Genomic DNA, 12,531 nt, shown 5'->3' with positions numbered 1-12,531 from the left:
TCTTTCATTAGTTTCATTTCATTCATGTATGTCCAGTCTAACCAGTATGCACTTGATTGAGGTGAGCCGCACCTGCCATAATAATGTTAAAGAGACACCGCCTCACTGTGACACAACCAGCAACTATCCGAGATGAGATAAGTATTTCTCAGAATCAGCAGTATGCACTCCTAAGTTTCGTTTTCGCCTCTTCACCGCAGTCGCTTTCGTTTTCCCTTCAGCGTCCAGCTTATGTAACACAGCCCAGTAACTACCACACACCCAGACCGGAAACTGATCACAACAATCTCGTGTGACAGATGGCGCGGCGCGCAATGTCTCTTCTCCCCCAGTGGTCCTCCCGTGTGTTTTCTCTGGAGCTGGATGGAGCTCCCTTCTACTTCTCACTTCAAGAAAAGCACCGAGGAGAAGAAGTGCCGCGGGTGTTCCGAGGAGTCCAGCCATGCGACAGGTGCTACTCTGTCCTCGTCTGCAGCAGCGACAGAGTCAGACGAGCCAAGTTTTACTGGGAGCTGAGAGACAAACTGCTGAGAGACCTGCCCCCGGACTGCGATGTGTCCCCCATGTCCTCGTTTCTGCCAAATGTCAAGGGCTCTCTGATCAGCGGCTTCTTTCTTAAAGAGTCCTCTCAGGGCTCAGAACGAGTTTTGCGAGATTTAATCCGGAACGATCCAGTGCTCGTGTGTTCATACCTGAGAGGTGGAGACGGCCAGCTGTGGACTCAACATCTGTGGTCTCATCCAGACAGCCACACGTCAGAGCAGTACTGCGTGGTGCCGTCAGAAGCGCCTGGATACCACCCAGCGACCCTCAACATCATCAACTCTGATGTGTTCTACAGCTTCGAGGAGGCCTGTGAAGTTATGAGAAAGGTTCATAGTCACTGATGGAATGTAACTAAGTACATTTACTCAAGTAGCCTACAGTACTAAAGTTACCATTTCTTGAGTATTTGTACTTTCTGTTACTTCATACTTCCACTCCTCCACATTTCTACTCACTATCTTTCAGTGATGTAATGTAACTGAGTACATTTACTCAAGTACAGTTTTCTTGAGTATTTGTACTTTCTGTTACTTTATACTTCCACTCCTCCACATTTCTACTCACTACCTTTCAGTGATGTAATGTAACTGAGTACATTTACTCAAGTACAGTTTTCTTGAGTATTTCTACTTTCTGTTACTTTATACTTCCACTCCTCCACATTTCTACTCACTATCTTTCAGTGATGTAATGTAACTGAGTACATTTACTCAAGTACAGTTTTCTTGAGTATTTCTACTTTCTGTTACTTTATACTTCCACTCCTCCACATTTCTACTCACTATCTTTCAGTGATGTAATGTAACTGGGTACATTTACTCAAGTATAGTACCTAAGTACAATTTTCTTGAGTATTTCTACTTTCTGTTACTTTTATACTTCCACTCCTCCAAATCTGTACTCACTATCTATACTTTATACTCCTTTACATTTTGGAGGCAAATGTTGCACATTTTACTCCACTGTATTTATTTGATAACTTTAGTTACTAGTTACTTTGCAGATTACATGCTGTATCAGAGCCAAATGAGCACATTTTATATTCATTTATTTGATTGCCAATTGGATAAAAAAAAAGAATATCAATAGTATGCAGTATATGTATATCATATGTTATGATTAACTTTATTAACAGATGATTAACAGAAAATTACAGTTATACTTGAGTACAATTAATATCAGATACTTTAAGACTTTTACTCAAGTACTATTCATATGGGTGACTGACTTTTACCAAAGTAATATTTTTAACACAATATCTTTACTTTTACTAAAGGTTGACGTTTGGGGTACTGCTTATAGTCTCAAGGTATACATTTTACAATTACATAAAGTGTGAAAATATTGGCTAAATGGCACCCTCATGTGGTCGAGGAAGGTATTGCAGTGTGCACCAAGTGATCCAAAGTGGCACTTGATTATTCCATTTATCTATCAGTGCAGCCAGGTGGCCTGCAGTATGCTCACGTGCACCGCAGTCTATGACTCCCTCCTGCCTCCTCTAACAGCAGCAAACTGATTGTGTTTCTGTTCTGCAGTGTGGTGACATCATCCCAGAGGCAACGTCTGTTATGGAGCTGCTGCCCAGCGGAGCGGAGGCCAGAAGCAAACCAGACTTCCCTGTTATTGTCATAGAGGGTCTGGATGCCACAGGTTAATGCCATTACCTCATAAATAAATATGGGAATCGGCCTGATGTATAGATGTCTCGTTAAAGTGACGGCCGGTTGTTCTCTGCTAAAGCCATTATCTGCCAGCGGGCTTCGCCTAATGGAATATCAAGTATCATGACCTCAGAAAAGTTACATCACTGTGAGAATGGTTTATTGAAGAGCTCGCTCATCTAATACTCTTTGCAAACCTCATGAAAGCTCGAGCGTGTAGGTAGGATGGGAAGTCAGTCAACTTTTCAAGAGTCCCTCATTCACTTTGAAAAATAGGGTGAATTCGACCTTTTATACCCAGCCTTTGTGTTTCTTCTTTGTTTGTCTTCCCCTCACAGGTAAGACCACTCTGACTGAGTCTCTGAGGGATTCTCTAGGGGCCACTCTTTTGCGGTCCCCTCCCCAGTGCCTGTCCCCCTTGAGGGCCCGCTTTGATGGGGAGCCACCCCTCATCCGCAGGGCCTTCTACGCTCTGGGGAACTACATCACAGCGGAGCAAGTCGGCCAGCAGGGCATGAAGACACCTGTCATCGTTGACAGGTAAAGACAGCTGAGATGTCGCAGGTGTTGGGAAGTATGTGACCTGTTTTGTGATAGAAGGGGACAACAGATGGACTCCACAGGGATCTCGACCTACAACTCAGTGTTTAGCATCTCCCATTCCTGCGAGGATAGTTCGTCCGTCCATCCATCTATTCATCAATCACCTTTCAATCCACCCTCTATTATCCCGCCCCCAGATTCTGGCACAGCACAGCAGCTTACGCCATCGCCACAGCAGTGAGCGGTCCGGTGTGCAACCTTCCAGCAGAGGGCTCAGAGGTTTACCGTTGGCCCGGTGACCTGCTCCAGCCCAGCCTGGTGGTCTTACTCACCCTGGACCCTGAGGAGAGGAGGAGGAGGCTGAGGGACAGAGGTCAAGGAAAGACTGAGGAGGAGCAAGAGCTGGACCACAACCAGCTTTTCAGACTCAAGTGAGGTCTTTGGAGTACATGTATATAATATGTGTAGGGTACAAACGAGTTTGTAATCAGGCATTTAAAACATTTTAAACAAATTTTTTAGTCTCTAAAATGTGAAAAACACTTGTCACAATATCCCAGAAACACAAGCTGATGTTTTCAGGTTGTGGTTGAACAGTCCGACACCCAGAAATATAAAATGAACCGTCATAACAAACAGGGAAAAGCAACAAACACTCAGATTTGAGATTAATTATCAAAATAGTTGGCATTGGATTTTCATGCAAACTGACTGATCTATTAATTGACTTCACATTTCTCATTACTCTTCCTGCAGTGAAAAGAACTGGCAGCGACTGGGTCAGTTTTCTAATGCAAATAAACTAATATTTCTTTAAATTGTAACAACCACCAGAGTTATCTGCCTCGTTAGAAAATGAAATGAAATCTACAATTTCATCATTAATATCAACCTCTTTGAAGAAAAAAAACTTTACATTACCCACAATGCAACTTGAGTGAGTGACATCACTGGAGGCGGTTTATCAGGTTACATGCAGCTTCCTCTGGAGCCACAAAAGGCTTTTTTCACTCATGCAGTAGCACTCCCCAAGACCTTTAATGTGTTAAATAGATGGAGTTACCCTTTAAGGGCAAAAGCCTGGAAATCCATTTTATTCATTTTTTTAAGTTTATTTATTTATTTATTTATTTAGTACATTTTAATATATCTTCCACATTTTTAATACAGTGATTGAATATTCTTAAGCATTTAACATGCATTGCTCTTTGAAAGGGTGCATTTACATTGTTATGATTTTATATTATCATTATATCAGTGGCAGAAAATTGTCTTAAAATGACAATAATGACATATGCCATATTGTCCAACAGATGTAGTTATGGCGACGGGCTGTATTGTACGCACAATTCCGTTGATCCGACTGAGTTACAACATGACAGCATGGTACCCAGAGTGGGTAATGACAGAAAAAAGGAGCGAGAAAAAAAACAACAAAAACACAATAGGCACACTTAGCGATGTGACACGTGCGCACAAATGTTCCACAGTCTGTGATGAAGAAAAGTTCTGTCCGAGTGTGAAAACATGAAAGCGCAGATGGACGACAAACTGTACCCCTGCACGTTTCACTGAGTCAGGTCAGCTCAGTCTCAGTCTGATCCATCAAACACTTAACAATCAATTACTGTCCCGCGGGGGAAGCAGCTGATGAGAAAGAACAGGTGATTAGTTGCTGAGCTGTTGTGCTCCATTAAGCTGGTCAAAACTCGCAGGAACTGCCGGCCCAGTTAGTCGCTCCGCAGACAGGTCGATGGCTACTTTAATTCATCCTCTATCCTGACATAATGGCCTTTCCACACGGGACAGCCAGATGTTGGACCAGCAGAATTAGAAGGCGGAGGGAGCTGAATGTCTGCCGCAGAGAGAGTGAGAGATTCTGCAGACTTGGTCAATCACTTTCACGAGGACTATGCTTCATTTGTCTCGGGAAACGGCTGCGCTCGGAGCCATCTGTGTTGCTTCTCGTGCTCAGTTTCTCAGATGTTGCGCATTTTATCACTCTCAAAACTGTGAACAGTCAAAATACTCAAAGTGGTCCTGAAAACAGATTATTCAGTGTAATGTAAAGTGTCGTTTGCTGTGTTCGCGTGCTTATTTCCTTCACTTGTTCGTGTCTCTGCAGAGTGGAGGAGGCTTACCGGAGGATCAGCGGCCCAGCTTGTGTCACCGTGGATGCTAGTCCTTCTGCAGACCAAGTGCTCCAACAAGTGCAGCTTTTAATTAGGGGCAAATGCCACTTGTAAGCAGTTCTCCATCTCCCCTGCTGTCAGCCAAGCATCAAGTGGACGCAGTACCTTCTTCCGCCACTGGGTGCCAGTAAGGTGTTGTGAATGCAGGAGGACTGGTGGCCAGATTGGAGTGTGGAGAGGAGATTCTATTCAGAATGAGTAAAGGTTGAATGGCCAGGGGCCAGAACTGCATGCTACAATCAGAAATACATATTCATGTAGACACACACAGATTCTGACACACACACACACAAGTACTGTCAGGAAGAAGTGTGCATTTAACTGCTGTTATGACCTCTCAGAAATCAGACGCAGTGTAGCCCTTCAGACACAGTGTAGCTGCACTTATTGACTTGTATTTGGACCGACACCGAGGAAATGGATAGAAACATTTGTATAAGCACCACACAGCTGGATTTCCTTTAAGCACACAAACATCCAGATCTGAAAATATACAACAGAGAATGAAGACACTGAAAGCAAAGATAGGATCTAACTGTCATTCAGATGAAAGACTGTCATTCAAAAAAAAAATTCAAATTAAAAGACAGTGACAATAAATGTTTGTGTGACAGATTATGTCGTACACAAGCCTGACAAAGATGTTTGTAATACAAGCTGTGTGAAGGTACCAGCATGTTTGTGGTATAGCTTGCTTATGTAAGTGCATATGAACTCTCTGTGAACACATTGTTTTGCTGTACAGCAAATGGCAGATCCCTTTAGTTCTGTTCTTCTGAAACTTTTTTCTGTCATGCCTCCCTTCAGTAGCTGAATAAAGTTCATGCCCCCCACCCTCCATCTTTTGTTTTTTCAATCACTCGTTAAAGCTACTACTAGGAGTTTTTAACTGGTTTTGCACTAGGGGAATAAATTATAATCCGAAGAGACATAAATAAACTTACTTTCTTCATTTTCATGACTTAATACACAAACTGATCTTAAAGGACAACACAATTTCATACTCTTTAACATATTACCTCATTAATATTGTAAATATAACAATTCTGAGTTTGAATTTCTTCTCCAAAACTACATCGTGCCCCTTTAACGCCTGCCACCAGGTCCACATAGGCTGGAAGAGCCCACGTTTACATTTTTCAAGGCAAAGTTTGCCCGTTACAAATGTTTTTGATGGTGGAAACACTATCAACAACGTATCAAAATCAACAACATATCAAAGTCCCATTAACAATAATCGGATATGCAACTAATAAATAATACAATACAATACAATACACATAGATCAGATTCATTCATCTTTATTCAAAGTGCTTCCTGTTGAATGCACACTCAAAACAAGTATGGGGCAGTGTATCACCAAGCTGCCATTAGCTATTTGGCTCAGTTAGCAGCGCAGCTAGCGACTGTGAGCTCAGAGCTTTGGGGGAGTGTTGGTGTTTACACTGCCAGCAAGGGAGTTTTGGAAGGGGACTGGATGTGCCGAGCTGGTTAGCATGCTAGCCCCATGTAAATATCTCCGCAACACAATACATAGATAATGTCTTGCACCTTTAAATCCATATTTTCATCCACGCCCTCCATGCAGTGACTCCAGCCTCTCCCCCTTCCCTCAGTTTGAGCTCAACTGTGTGTAATGGACACAACTGATGTCACTTGTATTGATAACCTGTGTGGCTCACAGCGGAGGCACAGAGTACACTGAGAACATATAGTGCTGTTTGTACTTGATGTTCTCATGGGCACAGGCCTGCAAGTGTGCATGCATAAATGTACATGTGCACACGCTTGTGTCAACACACAACGCAGGCCTGTGCATTTACTAAGAGCATATACTGTAAGTCGTGTATATATGGAGGAAGTGTATATTTGGCCTATGTGATGGGAAGATTAATTGGAGGTTTTAGTAATTATGAGCTTGGCAAAGCTGCGGGCTGGAGAAGACAGAGTGACCCATCTCTTTTACTGTGATGCATCAGCAGAGCGCCAACCACTGCAGACCCTATTCATATGGCAATTAATGGAGCGCTGTATATCAATGTCATTCCAGTGCTCCCCCACATAAGTGCATGGATTACTCCTACTACCAATTACAGCAATCCAATGTTTTACTGAGTGGAGAGGTGCTGTGGATGCAAATCCTACCATCACATGTAATCAAATAAACTAAAATAAGGTGTCATTATGTTTATGGAGTATGGATTCCAACATGAGGTAAGTATCTCAGGGCGTTTTATTGAATTCATAGCTGCCCGGCGACGCTGTGGATGACACAAAATGAATGTATTCTCAGAGCGGTGTGGAGTTTTGATTGCCATTAACACAGTAGCCTCTGTCTCAAGAGAGTCCAAAATTTATGAAGTGGGAGAGCAAAGCAATTAGGCATTACGCCATACATCATACCTGAATGCAAAGTTGTGCGCGCCCGTGGTGTCAGCCGGGTTTCCACGTCAGATGTTGTTATGCTTTGTTGTTCTTGGCAACGAAAAGTGAGCGGTGATATCATGCCCCTCGACACGACTGTAATATGACATTAATGGCCCATAATCACAGTACATTACACATGCGCTGAAATAACTCTCTTTACATTTGTTAATAGTGTTTTTTCCTCATTGAAACAGTTGTTTTTGTCAGGTAGCCAGGATACACTCTGCGGTCCTAACAATAACAACAACTCACACGTTAAAGATCTGTGTTTCCAAGTTGAACTGAGCTCTGAGGGGGAAAAAAAGTTAATAACTAATGCAATCTGCTTCCAATCTGTGACCTCACTACTGAAGTAGCAGGATAAAAGTCCAAACCACATTTTATGGAAAAAAAAAAAAAAAAGGCTGAGAAACCGCGCACACACACACACATGCATGTCCATACTGTACACTTACACCAAATACCAGGCGAGTGCACACACACACACATATGCGCCTCACCCTGTATGGGGCCACTTTGCACTACACTCCTCAACTTCAATATTTCATCTGCACAACAGAGAAGGAGCAGCGGAGAGGAGGAAAGCCCTCCATGAAATAATTAAAGATCCAGCAGGGATGCTGCAGCACAGCAGCCGCCGTCCCATCCTAAGTAATAGATCAAATGAAAGCTGTCCCTCAGATCATTAATAATGAGTGTGGTATGGAGACTGAGGGGGTAGGGGTGGGAGGGGAATGGGAGGGCATTGGGCTGGTACAGGTTGGGGGAGGGAGAGAGGGCATCGGGAGGCACAAGGTGTTTTCATGTGTGTGTGTGTGTGTGTGTGTGTGTGTGTTAGGAGTGAGGAGGGGAGGTTTTTGAGTAGTAGTCTGGGTCCCCTGACAAACACCCCAGTGGGCCTCACTTGGCAGCCACATGAAGCGGCATGGCAAGAGGAGTCATGCATATGATTTGGCACCAAGTGTCTGCCAAACTCTAAAGACCCTACAGCACTGTCTATATACATCCCTTGTCAAATAAACAATATTTTACACGGTGAATGGGCAGGTTAGCAGGAGCTAATAATGCTCCTTTCAATCAGCGGAGGCCTCAGAGCTGTGACTGGATACGATGGTGGATTTTTGGAGAGCTGAGTTTGTGGTAGACAGGCGGTGACGGGCTGTCTGCGATGGTGGAGGGAGGGGGGATAAAAGAGGGAAGAGGGGAAAGGAGGAGAGGATGGTGGATAGAGGAGGAGGAGGAGGGGGGGGGGCAGGCGAGAGTGATGGGAGATGCTGTGGATGTTGTCATCTGTGGGCTCAAGTCCCACCAGATCCCTCCAGCTGGCAGGTACAGCTTATTTCAAATACTATCCTCACCTACAAATACTGTACAGTGTGTAGCGCTCCCAGAGCAGCTAGATATTCAGCAACCCAAACATCCTAAACAACTGCAAGGGTTGCCGTTTAATAATAGGCATTACACCAAATTGGATTAGAAAAATCTCATTAAAACAGAGTGACTGCAAAAACAAAATTCCAAAGTATTTAAAACCAACGATTAACATAGCTCACTCAAGAAACCTCACATTTTAAACAAGATCCAGGGAACACAATGAGATCGTATCGTATGCAGGAGACTAAATTAAAGCACAGGATCACAGTTAGAATTTCTCTTCCCTCTTTGAGCTACACTGCCTTTCCAAAATGTTGTCCATCCAGGCCCGATCTCCTCTGCAACCACTCCTCCCCCCCCCCCCCACACATAAACACACCGCATGCACACACGGCTCCACACTTTCCCTCTGAACACAGCAGGTGGTGGTAGACACCCCAGCGCCATTCTCAGCGAATGACGGGTGGTGGGATGTAAAAACATGAAGGGTGCAGGAGTTGAACTGATTGACGGTGAAATGTGTGTGTGTGTGTGTGTGTGCGTGTGTGTGTGTTTCTCAAAAATACACTCCAAAGCTCAAAATAAGGTGGAAAAGGCAAAAAGTGAGGCAGAGATGGGGGAATTACTTTGTTGGGATAAAAAAGAAAGAAAAGAAAGTTTTGAAAATATCCCATCAAAAAACAGATGTATAATTCAACAGCTTTTCATCATCATGCTCAGCCTTTGTCGTGGTGTGTGAATACTTATTTGCAGGGGCAAAGACAGCATCTATGTGGATAGGTGCTGGTATTAGGCGCAGCGGGCTGTGTGTTCAGGATGCCATTATATATTCAGGTTGTGCTTATTTTCTGATGTTTTCAGGGGATAGGTGCTGTATAGCCTGTGATGATTGCATGGAAACCTCACCAGTTTTGCCTGGCGGCTGTTGGGGAGGCTTCACCAGGAACGGTTAAATATTTAAACACTGCTGTGAGATCTCATTAAAAACGGCACATCAGCCCCCATAAGGCCCCTAGAGCACTCCCTCACACACTCCCGAAAAACCCAGTTAGAAATCAGTGGAGTGTGACAAAACAGTTATTGTCTATTTACTGTGGAGAACTTGTGATAAATCATCACATCCTGTCAAATAAGGCAGCTGGCAGCAGTGTTGACAAGTGGTAAGTCGTCATATCGGGGGAAGAGAATGATTGAGATTCAGTTCTGTTTTGACAGCTGCGAGCAAGCAGAAATATGCCAAAAACAAAATAACATGACAACCAGACCAGACTAATATTTCCATAACACACATATGAAAACAAGACGGAGAACAAACTTTGGCTCTCTGGAGTCTTCTTGCCTTCTCACAAAATCTGGGCAATTAATTCCAACTCTATTGTTTGGGGCTTCCCTATTTTTAGCCTGGCTGCCCTCTCAAATAAATTGATTTCCTGTGGCGAACTTGGAATGTTCCTTGTGTGCCATGTTTTTTTTCCCCCCACTTCCAAACACACAAATACCGTCCTTCTTCCCTCGGAGGAATAAATCAAAGGCAACACTGCCAAGTTCTACGCAGCTGTGTACGCGCATCTCTTTTTATACTTGAGAATGGTTTATTTTTGTTTCAGTTCCATTAATGCTTAGGCATGTCTCCTACTTCATCAGGCATCAGCAGACAGCTGAGAGGCTTCCTCGCTTGACAGGCAAGTAGCTGGCTGACTCTCTGTATCCCTGGTCTTCCTCTTTGATTTGGATCTCTCCCGAGACACAGAGGTCTGTTTTTTTGTGGTCCCTACCGCAGAAATAATGGCTGGGTCAAAACAGACTAATCTCTGAGATAGCAAGCAGATATTTAAACACACAGCACTACACATAAATAAAAGTAGAGCAACTTGATCCTGGATTCTTGTAACGGTGTCAGGGGAGCCACTGGTCTTTGATGAACACTACCAAAGACAGATGCATAGCGGTTGGGGGAGGCTGCGCTTGCAGGGAGAGAAGAAATCACAATGCACAGGCTGACAAAGAAAGCGAGAATAATACTGAGGAATATGAATCATTAAGCAGAGCAAATGTTTGCTGAACTTCAGTGGGACAGCTCTGTAAAAATGTACCGCATACTGTTATAATATATCAAATTACTTTTTAATTATGATGCTGTTAACTCAGCGTACCAAATGTGAGAATCGAGAATTCGCGAGTGCATTTTCTAAATCCAGATGACCGGGGATTTGGCGAGGCTTACGTTTCAATTTCTGTTACCCACTGCCGCTGTCGCACGCTGCAGTGTGAGAAGTAAAGGATTGTAAATAAGGCCTTTGGGGTGTGAAAACAGATAGTGATAGAGAGAGCGAGAGAAGGAGGGAGAGAGGCAGAGAGACACAAACGAGAGAAACATACCACTAGATCCCAGTCCCTTATCCTGACTAAGCCATCTGAATCCCTCTACACCCATTTAGCTTGCTCACTCTATGGCTCTCCTGTGTGAGAGCCGCTGCATTTGCCTACTTTATAGTCTTCTCACTGCACCTTGGAAAATATCAAGTTTATAGCCGCTCATCTCCATAATAAACACCATATACTCAGCAGCCTACAGGAGGGACTGTGAGCTAACTGGGGAAAGGATTCACACTGGCTTTACCTCCCAACTCTTCCCACAAGTCACTCCCCCTGCCTTCTAAACAGAGTTTAGCGAGCCGTCCTCGGGGGCCGATATGAGAGCATAAAATGTTTTCACAAGTGTCTGACTTGCTCACTTTGAAGGACTTCCAGTGCTGTTCATCTGTGATAAGAAAACTTTAATAGCCAAGCCTGTGGTCAGCCATGTGCAGAATATGATATGGATAATTGATCTTATTGTGAAAGGGCTACCATATGATCCTGTCTGTGTTCAGTGTTTTCTATAATTCGCAGCCTTTAAAGGTGCACTATGTAGTAGTAGTAATTTCATACTGTTTAACTTTGTTTATAATTGGCGGACCCTGCCAACTTTCTATCATCAAACAGTGTTCTGGGGTCATTATTTTCCTCTGTGAACAGCTTGTTTATTTTTCTTTAAAACTACATAGTGCCCCTTTAAAAACAGACAAGACAGTTAGTTCTTTGAATGCCATGACAAAAATCGAAGAAACCTTTCAAGACTTGAGGTGGGAACAGCAGGTAACTGTTAAGAGGTAAACTAAAACTCTGCCAGTGACAAAAAATAAAGAAAAGGAAAGAAAAAAAAAACCATCTTGCCTTCCAAACACCCTCTACAAAGCCAAGTGATGATGTAGCTGGCCAGAGCCTAGCTGGAGCAGTTATCCATCTCGCCCTGTGCTGCCAGCTGTCAGAGTACACAGCTCGAGCTAGCCGCCAGTGGCAGGTGTAATCAATATGGACTCCACAGAGAGTTGCACTACCAGAGGCCAGTCTCCACTCTCTAACCCATCTCTGTCTCTCCAGGGGAAACAGTAGGCAGGCGGGCAGGGAGAGTGCGTTTGATGTCTCCTCCGGGCCAAGACGGAGCAGCCCACTATAGCTGTGTAGCGGGGAGATGATTAATCCTGCCTATTGGACGCGCCATCATGTTTGAGTTAAGGTAGACTGTTTTTATCAGACTGAGGTGGGTATTGTGCTGCTGCAAAAAAAGTTGCGCCGTTGGAAATATTGAGCGGATGAAAAAAAAACGTCACTTCGCAGCACATTTAAGCACGTGTGCAGCAAAATCAGCGGAAAAATCGTTACGTTTGCGTCATCCTCGCCTAAAAAACGCACAAAAACAGCCAAATCAAAACACGTAAGACTACAAAAATTGCTTTGAACAA

At 43.7% G+C, this 12,531-nt stretch overlaps 1 protein-coding gene across 1 annotated transcript; it reads left to right on the top strand.

The window, feature by feature from the left end:
- The first annotated feature begins 77 nt into the window (after window positions 1-77).
- cmpk2 (cytidine monophosphate (UMP-CMP) kinase 2, mitochondrial) lies at window positions 78-5,801 on the top strand. Its single transcript, XM_084380940.1, has 5 exons — window positions 78-872; window positions 2,085-2,199; window positions 2,549-2,750; window positions 2,951-3,184; window positions 4,879-5,801. The coding sequence occupies exons 1-5, from the start codon at window positions 300-302 to the stop codon at window positions 4,997-4,999; spliced, it is 1,245 nt and encodes a 414-aa protein (XP_084237066.1). The 5' UTR covers window positions 78-299; the 3' UTR covers window positions 5,000-5,801.
- Window positions 5,802-12,531: the final 6,730 nt, after the last annotated feature.

Source organism: Pagrus pagrus, assembly GCF_965226575.1.
Source record: "Pagrus pagrus genome assembly, chromosome: 18".
In the NCBI taxonomy this organism is placed as follows: Eukaryota; Metazoa; Chordata; class Actinopteri; order Spariformes; family Sparidae; genus Pagrus; species Pagrus pagrus.
Note: the sequence above shows the minus strand (reverse complement) of the source record. Positions and strands in the feature narration are given on the sequence as shown.